Source organism: Petaurus breviceps, unplaced genomic scaffold, assembly GCF_028583685.1.
Source record: "Petaurus breviceps papuanus isolate PSGF00001 unplaced genomic scaffold, PetGlider_PUasm1.0 685, whole genome shotgun sequence".
Lineage (NCBI taxonomy): Eukaryota > Metazoa > Chordata > Mammalia > Diprotodontia > Petauridae > Petaurus > Petaurus breviceps.
Window position 1 is genome coordinate 128,889 of NW_027186455.1, and position 15,768 is coordinate 144,656.

At 35.6% G+C, this 15,768-nt stretch overlaps 1 protein-coding gene across 5 annotated transcripts in view; it reads left to right on the top strand.

Annotated features, from left to right (window-relative positions):
• ATG2B (autophagy related 2B) overlaps positions 1 to 15,768 on the top strand; it is a 106,868-nt gene that overhangs the window by 67,358 nt on the left and 23,742 nt on the right. For 2 of the 5 annotated variants that reach the window (XM_069104231.1, XM_069104232.1), the window contains exons 18-26: positions 396 to 592; positions 2,714 to 2,794; positions 4,488 to 4,594; positions 4,762 to 4,854; positions 8,769 to 8,839; positions 9,260 to 9,336; positions 9,603 to 9,773; positions 13,226 to 13,367; positions 15,164 to 15,369. In XM_069104231.1, the coding sequence (XP_068960332.1) occupies positions 396 to 592; positions 2,714 to 2,794; positions 4,488 to 4,594; positions 4,762 to 4,854; positions 8,769 to 8,839; positions 9,260 to 9,336; positions 9,603 to 9,773; positions 13,226 to 13,367; positions 15,164 to 15,369 (1,145 nt within the window). The remainder of the gene's footprint in view (positions 1 to 395; positions 593 to 2,713; positions 2,795 to 4,487; positions 4,595 to 4,761; positions 4,855 to 8,768; positions 8,840 to 9,259; positions 9,337 to 9,602; positions 9,774 to 13,225; positions 13,368 to 15,163; positions 15,370 to 15,768) is intronic. The other 3 variants (XM_069104233.1, XM_069104235.1, XM_069104234.1) reach the window with 3 other exon arrangements.

The window sequence follows — 15,768 nt, forward strand, 5'->3', positions numbered from 1 at the left end:
TTGCACAATTTTTTTTTTTTTAGTTTGAACTTTGTCTCTCAAATTATATCACTCAAATTTTTTTAATTTCCAGATGTTATGTTTTGGTTGTCTATTTGTTTTACCACAGGTTATCTCTAAGAGATACACAACCTGAATATTTAATATCACTCTGATGCATAAACTCCCTTCATTCATCATTATATCATATTGAATAGAAGCAAAGGAGCTTTTATTTCGCATTAGCTAAGTCCACAAACAAATCTGAAGTGTTTTTATGTACTCTAAAATATTTTCTGGGGGGGTATTTAAGAACTTTTCTTCAATTTGCTCATTGTATTTTTGATAGCTTTTGATTTTTCTTGTGAAAATTATGAAAGTATTATTAAATATTTTCACCTCTAATATGGACATAGGCGTGGTAGATGGAGTGATTCTTCCTGCAGAAGTACGACTTCCCACTACGACTCGCCCACATTGGTTGGAACCTATAATTTATTCATCAGAAGAAGATGGTCTTAGTAGAACTTCAGATGGTGTTGGAGGAGACTCTTTAAGTATGTTGTCTCTTGCTGTTAAAATCCAGTCGGATAAATCAGAGACGAATACAAAGGTTTGTATTCCATGGGCATATTTAGTTTTTAACTAAGTCTGGGATTATTAGTCTTAAATTGATATTTATATAATGGAAGTTGTTAGAGTGTTGAAGAATATACAAGTTTTGTGAAAGAGGAGGGAGTACCAAAGTATGGGAAGTATCTTGGACATTATTAACTCTTTAAAAAAGTCAAAAGAAAATATTAATTACCTCTAATCTATATGTCTATTTTCCATGTGTAACAATCTTTATGAGAGTCATCTGTACACAAATCTTAAGACATCTGACGTGTAAAGAACAAGCAAATTTTCTCAAGTGAAAATCAGTGGGTATCACTTCTTCACTATTCTGTAATTAAATGAGAATTTAGAACCTGGCCTTGTTTGTCAATTTGATTCAAGAGAACAAAGTTCCACTTTCTAGGCTTTATTACGAGGTGTCTTCCATCCATACATTATAACTATTCTAGATTCTTAGTGATAACGACAGAAATAACCCTGTTCAGTGGTCATTTAATATTGGGTAAAGCAAAAAACGGAAATTTTAGCTTTCCAAAAATGTTTACTGGTTTGAAGGAAGAAATCCAGTTTATAGTCCAACTTGATGAGGGATTTTCTGTGGATGGTGTAGACACTCATCTGCTCCTGTCCACAGATAACATTGGACTGATTATATCAAGCCTTGGAACATTGTTGGATCTCCTTGGAGAGAATTATAATTGTCCAAAAGAGTATGACTTATCTGCAGAGGCAAAACAATGTGGATGGAGAAGACCCCAGATTAAAACACATATAGATGGAAAACCTATAGAGTTTCTCCACCCGTATATCTAGCACAGACAGTGCAGATGGATGAGTTAGGCTGAGAGTTGAAGATGGAGAGAAGAACAAGCTAACATTTATATAATGCTTACTGTGTTTCCAGGCACTGTGCTAAATCCTTTACAGTTATACTTATTTAATCCTCACAGTGACCCTTTCAGTAGGTGTTAGTGTTATACCCATATTACCAATGAGAAAACTGAGAGTCAGGGAGAAGTTTAGTGGCTTGTCTAGGGGCACACAACTAGTACATGTCTGAGGTTGAATTTGAACTCAAGTTTTCCTGACTCTGGTCCTGTGCTTTATCCATTGTGGGCAACAGGAGAGGAGCATGGTGGATGTTAGCAGGCTACAACATATAACTTTGAGGATATACAAAGAAAAACAGGAGTAAAATATGTTATCAAGAAATTACATGATACAGAGAGAAGATGGATTTGTTATGTATCAAGGACAAATGATAGGTGAATGGCTAAAGTACTCCATTGGTAAGCTTAAGACATCAAGAGAAATCAAGGAAGACTTGTAGTAGCTTCTGGTAGGTTAGGTGGATCAACTGTGGGAGGATGTGGAAAAGAATTGTTACAGAGGACAAACAGGTGTGGATGGGTTACAATCTTCATTGTTGGAAGGAATTTCTGAATTAGGGGGTTTGAAGAGGTTTGGGGGTTCTGGGACCCTGAGAATGTCAAGGCAGTGTTGCCTGGAATAAATTCAAATACTCAAGCCTTTTCTTAGTCAAGTGGCAAAAAGTTTTATTATAGCCTTTAGCAAAAGTGGGCAAGAATCCTTAGGGAACCCGCAAGCTAATGAGGATGGTGCTGGGACTTCTATGGAAAAAGGACTAGGGAAAGGAATGCCAGAGATGTTAATTAGGTAATCTAGGGGTTCAGGTATCTTTGGGAGCTATGGTTGGGAAAACATAGGGACCCTGCAGAGATAACTTTGTTAATACCAGACATTGGGGGAGTGGTCAGAGGCCTGGCCAGACCTTTGTCATCTGGTATGAGGGAAGAGCCCTTGGGCCAGCCAGGGACAAAAATCCTTGGGCCAGGCACCGCTGTATCTGTTCTGATAAGAGAATGTTTTTGGCAACAAGAGAAAATTTTCTCACAGGGCAGGGGCCTACTGAGAAATTGGGAGGCTTCCAAAGACATGATCTTAGGGTCAAGGCCTGAGGGCCCCATCGGGGTCACAGATTCATTTGAGTATAATGGCAGCTAATTTTATACTCTCAGAAAAAAAATATTTGAGTTAACTATAGAATACTGGTAAAGGTTATGATTTTAACTCCTTTTGAAATTTTCCTATGTAGGAGTTTCTCATAGCAGTGGGACTCAAAGGAGCTACTCTTCAACACAAAGTACTTCCTTCTGGACTTAGCTGGCATGAACAGGTTAAATTATTATAAATTATTCTTTGTCATTTAAACTCATTTCATTTCTGAACATTTTAAAATACAAAATCTTCGTTATTTGTCCTTTTATTGAATAGCACTAGTATAATTCTTTGTTATGTCCATGGAATATTTCCATATTATCACTGTGTTTAACAGATTCATAAAGTTTTATATTGTCTGTTACCATCTAGTCAATTCTTCCATGTTAATAAAATACAGCTTTGAATTTTCCAGTAGGAATTTGTGATATTAGCTTTAATTTATAAAGCTATCCCTTCTACATTGGGGGGGAGGGGGAGGGAGGTATTAGGGGTGTGGCACCTCAGCAGTCTGGAAAATCCATGTAAAATTTTTTGGCTCTCCTTTTGTACCAGAGAAGAAGTCTGAATTATTGTAGTATTAAAAGAGAAAGCATATAAATATTATATAATACTATACATATATTTTATTCATTTCTGCATTTCTAAGCTTTTTCTATGTGTTGTGTCTTTGGCTTTTGCAAGACTCCCAGAAAATTCTCATTTAATTTCTTATGCCAGCCCATGATATATCAATGGGGAAAAATGGGGAAAATTGTGATACAGAAGGGATAGCTATATTTAGAAATTAGGACAGGTTAGATAGGTGCCACAACAGTGGCTAAGTCTGGAGTCAGAAAGAGCTGAGTTCAAATGTGGCCTTAGACTCTTACTAGCTGTGTGACCCTGGGCACTTAACCCTGTTTGCCTTAGTTTCCTCATCTGTAAAATGATCTGGAGAAGAAAATGGCAAATCACTCCAGTATCTATGCCAAGAAAACCCTAAATGGAGTCAGAAAGAGTCGTACATGACTGAAACAACTAAGCAACAACAACAAAATAAACTAAGACAGTCAATATCAGACTATTTAGAAAAACTGAATCTTCATAGTGTAAAAAATATTAATTATTTTTTGAAATGAATATATTTACAAAAAACTTCTCCCATATAAATAGAAATCAGTACCTCATGCTAGAGGTAGATCTAGAGAACTGTCAGTGAGTGAAAAGTTAGCTTATTCTACTTGTTTCCTTGAATGAGAATTGGGAATGAGAATAAGAATTAACAGTTCCTAAATATTATTCTTTATTGATTGTGATTAAGAGGAACTGGTTTTCACCATAATTTGTGGATGAATTTGTGGCAGAAGGCTAATCAGCAATCTGATTGCACAGGTAAATGCCTAGGGGTGACTGGTGAAGAGAAAATCATCAAGGTATGGAAGGATGGGAGTTTCTAATGTTATTAAAAATTAAAATATACTCGAAACAAAAAGGATTACTTTGCAGTTCTGATATTTTATAGATTTGAAAAAATATCCATTCTAAAAGTAACCTCAGCTTTAAGAAGTTTAAGAAAACCAGTTTTGAGTAAAATCCTTACTAATCTGAGGTCACTTAAAATAGTTCTGAATCTAGGTGTGTGGCATCGCAGCCTATAAAGAATATGCCTTTTAAATTCAAATGTATATCACTTTGTAATGATGCATAGATTACTTGTTGATTTTTCTGTTTAGTGCTACTATCCTTGTAATGTTCTCTGAAGTATATTGTGGTACCTTTTATTAATAGGGTAATATTAGATTCTTGATTCAAAGTCTGGATAGTATGTCAAAAGAGTCTTTTTTTCCCCTTCTTAGTTAGCAATATGTTTTGTATCTTTGTGATTATAGATTTTATATTTCATGAATATTTCTGATGAACCTGTTTTGGGATATAATCCTCCAGCTTCCTTTACAACCTTTCATGTTCATCTCTGGAGTTGCGCACTTGATTATAGGTAAGTAAATATGATATAAAGTGTAAACAATTTCATTATGTTATTTCTAAAGTTATACACACACACACACACACATATGTAACTCTAAGTGAGTTAAATTCTTTTCAAAAAGTCTTATTAAGAGAACTTGGCCATCTCTTTGATACCTTATTTCTTTTTGACCATAGGCCTCTTTATTTGCCAACAAGATCTCTTCTTACTGTGGAAACATTTAGTATTTCCAGTAGTGTTTCTTTGGATAAATCATCATCTACTCTCAGGTACTTATGGAACCTCCCTGTATGCTCTTAAAGTCTAGTTTAAAAAATTACCTCAAACATTTTTATTAATATTTATACTAATAAAATCTATTTAGGGGATAACAATGAGTATTAGTTACAGAGACATCTCACTCCCTAAAAATATAAGTTGAAGAACAGGTTCCAACTCTTCCATTGGAAGAGGGCGTTTCTTTCCTGGGACTTCTCTTACCAGTGAAATCACAGGCCTCCTTCAAATAATGAGTAGAACCATCCTTTAGTTCTTAGCTCTTACTATCTGTTGCCTTAAAGAAAGTATTTTTTTAGGGAAAGATTTAATGGCAGAGATGTTTTTGTTCTCTAAGGAATGTGGTGAAAATGTTTTGAGAAAAATTCCCTGCTTTGGGAACATTAACATAACCCTTTTCTATTTCTGCATCCAAAAGTGCCCAAAGTTCTTAATATATTGTTTGCACTTACTGGAATGTTCACTTAACAAATATTTATTTAGAGCTTACTGTGTTTTAGAACATCTTAGGTATTCTTAGAAACAGAAGGTTTAGTTTGGGCATGATCTCTTCCCTAATTGAACTTCTAATTTAGTAGAGGGATATCACAAACATAGACAATAATTATGTGATATTACATAAAAATGCATTAGAAAATTGTTAAAGTCCTATCTAAAATTCTAGGGATTTAGGAAAGTCTTCATGAAGAAGGTGGCATTTGAATTGAATTCTAAACAATGAGTTTCAACATTTAATTCAACGAGCATGGTAGGGAAAAAGTGTAGGGAATAGTATAAGAAAAGACATGGAGTCAGGATGAGCCTGGGTTTATTCAAGGTTCAGGGAGTGAATAAGTAGAGAGGTAGCAGATAATGCGGTATCTTGGATTCCAGACTAAGCATTTTGAACTTTGTAAAGCAGTAGGGAACCACTGGAATCTTATGGAGTAGTAGAATGATATACTATTTGATCTTTTCTTCTTTTTGTCTCAGAACCCCTGACATTATTCCCTACTCTTTCCTTCTTTCCCCTAATCTATGGCAGTAAATTAAGTCCACAAGCATTTATTAAGCACTTAACTTTATGCCAAGCATTAGGTATATAAATAAAAAGAAAGGCAGTACCTATCCTGAAGCAGCCTACATTGTAATGGGGAAAAACAACTTATGAAAAAAGGGAACTGAAAAGCAAGGGACCTAGAGAAATGGGAGTTATTTGTATTGGGGGGGGGGGGCGGGTCGGGTATGGTGTTGAAATCCAGAGAATGAAAGATGGCTGGTACAAACCCTTCTCCAAAATGGAAGTTCCAGGAAGAACTTTACAGTGGGAGAAGGAAGAAGCTGAAACATGGTAGTAAACCCAGAAAATGAAGTGGTATTGAAGTGTCTCTTCTTAAAAAGGCCAGCCCCTCTACATATACCCTTGATGCCATGTCTTCCATTTTTTTCTAGCAGATTGCAGCCTTAAATCATACCCACCCTCTCTGATCTTTAACCTCTTCTTATATACTGGTTCCTTCTCTAATGACTTAAAGCATGCCCCTTATTTTAGTGGAATCTCTCCCCCCAGTCTCTTCCCCAAAGTGGAAGGGAGTGTTGGTGCATGATTTTTTGTTCACAGATGATTGTGTACTCAATGCAGCCTCTGAAGCAACAAAGTATGGATTATTTCTCTGCTACTTGTGCTAATTTTGATCTAACAGTTCACCAAGAAAACACAGGTACTCCATCAGCCAGCACCACACCACCCACATGTGGAACCATTGATTACAGCCAATGAAGAAGTTTTGAATGCTGTGCACTTTCTGAGGATGTACACATTGATAATGAGTTTGATACATGCATTGCCAGAGGTAGCTCAGTGTTTGGGAGGCTCTGAAAGAAAGTGTGGGAGAGAAGAGGTATTAGACTGACTACCAAACTTAAGGACTACAGAGCCTTGTGCTGACCTCATTGTTGTATATCTGTGAAACCTGGATAGCATACCAGTGCCATGCCAGGAAACTGAATTGCTTCCATTTGAATTGTCTTAGGGACATCCTAAAGATCACCTGGCAGGATAAGATACCAGACATAGAGGTCCTTTCTCGAACTAAACTGCCAAGCATTCAAACTCTGCTGTAGAGAGCACAACTCCTATGGACTGGCCACATTGTTTGAATGCCAAACATATGCTTGCCTAAAAGACTATTTTATGGAGAATTCTACACAGGACAAGAACTCACATGGTGGTCAGAAGAAGTGATACAAGGACACTCTGAAGGTCTCTCTTAGGAACCTTGGAATTCATTGTGTGACATGGGAGACACTGGCACAGGACTGCCCAGCATGGCATGCCCTCATCAAAGAAGGGGCTGTGCTTTAAGAGCAAAGAAGAATTCAAATAACTCAAAAGAAACTCGAACTGTGCAAATTTAGAGAACCCGCTCCAAATGTTTACATGGACTATTTGTACTTGACCTGTGGTAGAACGTTCTGAGTTCATATTGGTCTGATCAGCCACAATCAGACTTTAAACATAGTGATGTCATTTTCTTCTTCTTTGAGAATGAAGTACAATAACCATCTGCTGGTTCCTTCTCTAATGCCTTAAAGCATGCCTCCTTTTTTTTAGTGTCTTAAATGCCCCTCTCCCTCTTCCTCCTCACCCCACTTTGAAATACCTTCTCTAGATTCTACTATCCCCTCTAGGGGTGTGAGGCCACATGTGACCCTTTGACTGAAGCCAGACTTCACAGAATAAATTCCCTTAAAAGAATTTGTTCTGTAAAACTTGGACTCACTCTAAAGGCCATATCCAAGGACCTAGAAGGCTACAAGTGGCCTTGAAGCCACAGGTTCCCCTCCCTGCCTCAGGCTGTCCTATAGCTTTTCTTTCTTAGATTCCTAGAAAAAACTCATTTCTCAGCTCAGCATTCTAGCTTCTGAACTTAAAACTCTTGATTGAAACTGCTCTGTATAAAAACAGTAATGGTCTGTTAAATGCCAAATTTTCTGTGGGTTGTTTTTTTTTTTTCCCAGTTCTCATCTTTCTTAACCTATTTGCTGCATTTGACATTATTGGTCATTCCTCCCCCTTGGACAGAAGTCCCCCCATCTCTGGGCTTTTGTGACACTACTTTCTCTAGATTCTCCTCCTACCTGTCTAACCATTCTTTCTTGACGTTCCTTTGCTGGTTCATTAGCTATATCACAACACTTCACTGTGGATGTTGCCCAAGGCTCTGTCCTAGTTCCCCTATGTTTTTTTTCTTCACCTTCTCTCTCATTGATCTCAAATTTAAGTAGATGGCATTGAAAAGTAAGTAGGAGTGAGTAGGAGTAAAAATAGGCAGGATGATAAATATGAAAGATGCTACAGAGGTAGAATCAACTGGACTTATTTGAATGTGAGAGGTAAGGGAGAGGGAAGAGTCAGACAAACTCATTGTTTCACATATGAGAAAAGGTGGTACTGATGACTGAGATAAGTGTCAAAAGAAGGATTAGTTTTGAAGGGAAAGGGACTTTAGATCTTCATAACAGTTGTAGTAATGAAGTTTAAAGAAATGTTAATTATTGTTTATGGATATGAAGTTGAATGTGCTTTTAGTATTGGCTATGTCAGAGAGGAATGAGTTTCTTATATAGGCAGCTGGAGGACTCAGTGCATAGAAAGAGTGTTAGACTTGAAGTCAGGAAATCCTGAATTCAAATCCTGTCTTGGACAGGTACTATGTGATCAGGGGCAAATCACTTAACTTCTCTTATTTCCTCATCTGTAAAATGGAGATAATAACTTCCCAGGTTTCTTAGGAGAATCAGTGAGATTTCACATGTAAAGCACTTTTGCAAACCATAAAGCACTATATAAGTGGTATGATTACTATTATTATACCCCTTTGTTGGCTGTCATAAATTTGCTTTTGGAAATTTATTCTTCCTTCAGAATTATCTTGGATGAGGCTGCTTTGCATTTGTCTGATAAATGTAATACTGTGGCTGTAAACTTGAATAGAGGTAAGACATTAATTTAAAAATCTACAGTACTATTAGATGTAGTTGTTCAGTTGTCTTATGGCAATTGTTGTGAACGACAAATACTTAAAGAAACACATTGGAGATTTGGTCTACTTACAACTTCATTGAGAAGGCAGTCAGATTGAAAGAGGTTTGTGTCATGCTATTTATACTCCAAACAGTTCTCCATAAAATAGAAATTTGAAACTCCAAAACCAAAAATAAAGTATTTACCATTAAAAATTAGATGTGTTGTGAGTACCTCATGGCCAGAAATTGAAATTCTTTTATGTTACCTAAATCCTTAGTTTATCCTTAAATGAGATTGACATAAATGTTGATAGTATTAAAAAGCATTTTTATTTTTATCAAAGAACTATTTCATATTATGGTTGTTAACTTTTTTCTTTTAAATTTTAGATTATGTCCGTGTAATGGACATGGGCCTTTTGGAGTTAACTATCACAGCAATGAAGTCTGACTCTGATGGGGAGCAAGTAAGTTACTAAATTAAAATAAATAAAAGTTTTTATTTAAATCATTATTTGCTTTGAGAATTATTTTGTGACCTGCCTCATTTGGGCAAGAATAAATGAATGTTTTGGGACAATTTCTGCATTAGAAATGAATATGTAATTTTCTAGTATTTTTGTATGGCAATTTATTACATTGAATATTATTTAATATAAATATATGCCAAAATATCTTTTCTCTTGCATCTTACTATTGATAAACATATACCATCCTTTTCTTTCCTGTTCAGACCCAGCCTCGCTTTGAGCTGCACTGTTCTAGTGACGTTATTCACATCAGAACATGTTCTGACTCTTGTGCTGCCCTCATGAATCTTATACAGTATATTGCAAGTTATGGTGATTTACATGCACCTACTAAAACAGAAGTTAAGCCTTCAGCTGTCCAAAGGAAAACAAAGGTACAGAATGGAAAAGTGTTACCCAGTTCCTTCTGTTTAATGATGTGAAATAGATTATCTGTTGTTGAGTCATAGGTATGAAGGGAACTTGGAGAAGGTCATTTATGATGTGTACAGCCCTAACTGTTGGACATGCCTCACTTGAAGATGTTTTTCTTCATTATTAACTTTCAGTATTTGCAGTTTTTTTTTTTTTAAGCAATCGGGGTTAAATAACTTGCTCAAGGTTACATGGCCAGTTATTTCTGGATGTGGTGCTAAGTATCTGAGCCTGGATTTGATCCCCAGGTCATCCCAACACTGGAGCTGGTGCTCTTACTTGCTGAGCCACCTGGCCACCCCTAACCAATTGGGGTTAAGTAACTTGCTCAAGGTTACACGACCAGGTGTTTCTGGGTGGGTGCTAAGTGTCTGAGCCCGGATTCGATCCCAAGGTCATCCTGACACTGGAGCTGGTGCTCTTACTCTCTGTGCTACCTGGCCACCCTGAGTATTTGCGGTTTTTAAGTACATTTCTTTATATGTTCTTAGTGGTGACTGCAGAAAGTTCCTTACCTCATCATGAGGTGAAAGTGCTTTCAAATGTATAAAGTGTTAGACAAATGCAAAATCCTGTTTTGTTTCTGTTACTTGACTTCTTAATCATAGTTTACTTAATTTAGACTTTCCTCATATTTTTAACAGAGTTCTCATTTCCTAGTAATCTTTCTGACTTTAAAAAAAACATTTTTTCATGGGTTTCATATTATGTTCAGCCAGTTCTTTAATAGTAAAGCTCTTACCAGCTTTGAATTTTATAGTTAGTTCTTACCTTCTATACTCCCTTCTATTCATAATTGTTTGTTCTTTTAACTATAAGGTTACATTACTCATTTATATTTACATTACTGCCTACTGTAACTCCTTTGTCATTTTCTGTTTTGTTTTGTGACCACTTCTCCAGTGTCACATTACATTTTTATTTTTTGAGATGCCTTCTTGTAAATGATGTTCTGGTTTAATAAACATGATTCTCACAGCCAGGTTAGTGGGGAAAAGTATTTGGAATTGGGCCCAGGACTGAGTCCTGTAAATCTTCATTTATCATATTGGCCATCTCTTTATATAGTCCTTTTCCCATAGTTTAATGGTTGCCAGTTTATCACCATATACACTCTAAAAGATAACCTGTGATCCTGACGTGATTTTGTTCACTTCTTCTAGGACTCTGATTCAAATTAGTATAGAATTGAATGTCTCATTATAATCTAAATGTATATCATGATAGTTGGAATATTTAGATTTTTTAAGTAGCTTTTCTCATTTCTCCTCATTTTCTTTTCATTATTTCTTCCTCTACATACATTTGTTATCCTTCCACGGTGTCAGTTCACTATTTCAGTTTTAAAATGGTGGACAAATAAAATTACTTACATCTCTTAGCGAACTTTATTTGCTAATGGTGTTAAAGATAGTATTCTTAGTTGAACACCCCTCTACTCCTCATATCCAATGTGTTGCCAAGTCCTGTTAATTTTACCTTCAAAACATCTCATATGTCCCCTCCTCTCCTTTAACATTACCACTATGCTAGTACAGGCCTTTATTACCCTCACACTTAGACTCTTGTGGTAACCTGTGTTTAGTCTCCCTTCTTTAAGTCTGCTCACTCTAGTCCACCCTCCATTCAGCTGACAAAGTTTTATTCTAAAAATGTAAGTCTTAACCATATAATCCCCCTTACCCTATTCAGTAAACTCTAGTGGCTCCCTATTACCTTCAGGATCATATATAAAATCCTGTTTGTCATTTGAAGTCCTTCATGACTCCCCCACCCCAGTCTTCTTACATCCTTTTGTACTCTGGAATCCAGTGAAGATGACCTCTTTGCTATTTCTTCTCATAAAATATTTCAAGCTTATAGTAGGCACTATACAAATATTTGTTACCTCCCTAGTTGACTACATTTGGCATCTCATTGACAAATGAACTTTCTGTTCATAATCCAGTCATGCCTCCTTATCTTGTATGATTCTTGTCCCTGTTCTCTCCTAAATTTTGCCTAGAGAATCTACCAGTAGACTGGGAGACCTTCTGCTTATAAATGCTGGTGCAGTAATTACTTTCTATCTCTTATTATTTGTTCTTGCTACATTATTGGTTCACCATTTTTGATCATTTCTTTGATATCTTTTTATCCTGCTTCTTATGTACAAGTCATCTTTGGTAATCGGCCTTTTAGATAAGCAGGGATTTTACCTTTTTTGTCAGTGATACCTAAAGTATTGACACTCCAGAAGATTGTTATTCATTTATCATCACCATGAAAACAAGTTGAGATTTTATAATGCAAGAGCTTGGGATCAGGGAAAATACTTGATATTTCCCAAAGTAACCAAATCTTCTGATTCTTAATCTAGTATTCTTTCTACTGTAGCATATTGCCTGCATAAACTTTCCTTGTTGCCTATATCTAGTCCGAGTTGGGTAATCTGTGGCCTTGAGTGTGTCTTTAGGTCCTCTAAGTCCTTAGGTGTGGTTTGACTGAGTTCAGGTTGTGAAGTTTGGCTTCAGTCAAAGGGCTGCACTTGAGGACCTAGTGGGCCACATATGAGCTCGAATCCGCAGGTTCCTCCCCACTTCCCACTAGAACAAAATCTAGTGCTTCTTTATATAAACATTTTAGGCCATGGATCTGTCTCATTTTCTGGTTTTTATCTCCTACTAAATTCTGGAAATCTCTAGTCCTCTTGGTCTTCTTACATTTTAGTTATTCTGTATGCTATCTCTGTATGCTTATCAGTAGGTTTTTGTCCTTCCTTTTTGTTTCAGTTTAATGGTCATTTCATTAGATTTGTAACCCTCTAAGTAAATACATTTTTACCATTCAGTCCCTGGTTAAGAAAATAAGTTTTAAGCTGTGATCCAGGAATTCAAATCCTCTCACCATTTATCATATTCTTAGTTATGTATTCACTTTTTAAATCTGCTTTTTTAATTCTTAAATCCTTGCTTTTGCTTAGCAGCAGTGATTAAAATACTAGTGTTTCTGTGATCTTCTGTTTCCTGCCTAAGACTTCATAATCATTGGCAGTTTTTTTTCTGGCAGCATCAGTTCTGTCTTCATGAATCACTAGTAATGAGTTTTAGTCATCAGGTTTTATCATTTCTGGGAGGTTTTCCCTTACATTCTGGAAGCCACAGGAAGATAGCAGACCACTTTTCAAAATCAGACCTACAAATTGCAACCTCATACCCTTCAACAGGGAGTCATCAACTACCATGACTAGTGTCTTCTTTCTCTGACTCTTAAGTCTGGATGTTTTTTCACTGTTATCCTCTCACTTGGATGATCTGTAAAACTGCCATGCAAGAAGTCTAAGAAAGTGCTTTTATGTCTATGTACTTAATTGAAGGAATGTTTTTTCTGAGCTTCACTTAATTAGATTTTTGTTGTTGTTATTGTTATATAGGTGGATACTACTAGTTGGCCATCTTCACGAGGCCCAGTACTTCCTGAAGCTGCTCAACAAATCTTGAGAGATTTGATGAGTGATGCCATGGAGGAAATTGATGCACAGCAAACTGCTTCTCCTGTAAAGCCACAGTCTAATGGTAAAATATAGATATTCTCTTTGTCAGCATGTTGTAATTCACGATGTTGTAATTCTGTCATGTATTATTATATATTTATAGTCTTCAAAATCCAACTTATTTTAGAGTAGAAATGTCAATATTTTAAATAAATTTTTAGCATTTGATTATCTAGCACTCAATTAAGTCTTATTTATTAAGTCCCTAGTAGGTGCTTATAAGTTTCTGGGAGATACTGAAGAAATATGAGATGTGATCACTGTCCTCAGAAAACCCAAAGTTATGGGCATGAAATTAGATTCAAGAACTAGACTAATGCACCTGTAATGTGAGCAGGGCAAGACAGTTTGCTATTAAGTACTACATTTTGTAGTATAGAAATAAGTTCAAAAAGTATTGTCATAGAACTTTTCATGGAGATGGTGAAACTTGATTTGTGCCTTGAGTGATGGTTAACATTTAAATAGACAAAATGGCAATGCCAGGTTAGGAAAAGAGCATGACTAAGACTCAGAAAGAGAGTAAAATAATGTCATTTAATTTAGTTCAGTACATTTAATTTAAATTTATGCCATGTTAAAAGTACTGAGACATGCAAGGAATATGAACATTTGAAATATTCAATTTAGAATCATCAGTGGTAATTTGGAGTTTTGGGGGTTTTTTGTTTGTTTTTGTTTTTTGCTTTTTGGAGGACAATTGGGGTTAAGTGACTTGCCCAAAGTCACACGGCTATTAAGTGTATCAAGTGTTTGAGGCCAGATTTGAACTCAGATCGTCCTGACTCCAGGGCCAGTGCTCTATTTAGTGTGCCACGTAGCTGCCCTGTAATTTGGAGTTTCTAAGAGTGGACATGTGCATGTACACACAATCACACAACTCTTATTCCATAACTACCACATTATTTTTAATGAATAATAAGAGTATTCCCAATATTAAAAAAACTTACAAAATGTTTTTGGCAAGTATAACTATCATGTGTGTATATATATATATATATATATGTGTATATATATATATATATTTATATTTCACATGTGCATATGGCAATTAAATTTTTTTATTATACATTTATTATAAGTTTTATTATAAACAATAGCAATTGAGAAAAATCAAATAAAAATAAACAATAAAGGACAAAGTCTTACTCCAAATCCCTAAGCTAGAGAATGTAGTATAATCTACCATCAAACAAATCTTTTGATGATATGCATCCTGTTTAAAATGTTCTGGTCAGTAAACTTCTTAAAACTTAAATATTTCCTACATTTTTTTTCTAAGATGTTTCATGAATTTATCATTCTTTGAGTCTAATTCAGTGAATTTGAGACCTAGAAATGCCATTTTATAAGTTTTATCAGCCAGCCTTTTGAAAATTTGAATATTGAATTTCAGTATATTCTTGTTATTCTTTCTTTTTAAGATTATTGCATGTGTGCTGTTTTTTTGGGATAAAAATGTTTTTATGACATACTATAGAATTTTTTAATAGGGTCCTTAAAAAGAGGGCATCGTTGTCATTTTATAAAGGATACAGCCAAGCTTTAGGAAGATTACATAAAAGATACATCTATAATTAGTTAGTAATAGAGTTAGGCCTAGAAATCAGGTCTTTTGACTCCCACCCGGGTGGCTTGTGCTTTCCATCACATCATGCTGAATTTCCCATAGAAAAGATAAATTGAATGTGTGAATAACATGCCTATACTTAACTTTTGAAAACACATATTTCTAAATTTTAAAATGACTCATTTATTGAAAATTTCTCCTTTAGTAAACTGATGTGTTTCTTAACTAAACATTATCTTTCAATCTAGGTATTTTGGATGAAAAATCACAAGCTCAGGAACCATCATCTTGCTCAGATCTCTTCCTATTTCCGGATGAAAGTGGGAATATCTCTCAGGAGCCTAGTCCCAGCTATGCTTCATGTACTCCACACTTGATTAATGATGCAATGACAGATGTACCTTCAGAAAATGATGACTTTTGCATTCTTTTTGCACCTAAAGTAGCCATTCATGTAAGAAATTATTAATAATTATGATTTTAGGGATCTGTGATTTTACTAGAGTTGGTACTCCTTGCACTAATGCCCATCAGTGTGTCTAACTAAAGTAGGCAGTGACTAAGAGTTGTAGCTGAAGATTTCATGACCTTGTCACTAATTTGGTTGATAACTCCTTCTGACCTTAGGCTGGTCCTTAGATGACAGAAACTTCATCTGTCACCTTGTCTATATGATGATGAGGCACTGGAGGAGATTTGTGGAAGATTAAAATGTTTGAGTTAAATTAAGAGGTACAAAATAGAGTAAAGGATTTTAGACATGTCTTTTATTTAAAATATTGTTAATTCCTTAAAAATCCCATTCCCAACTTATGAGTTTGAATTTGTGTGATTTAAATGTTTGTGATGTTCG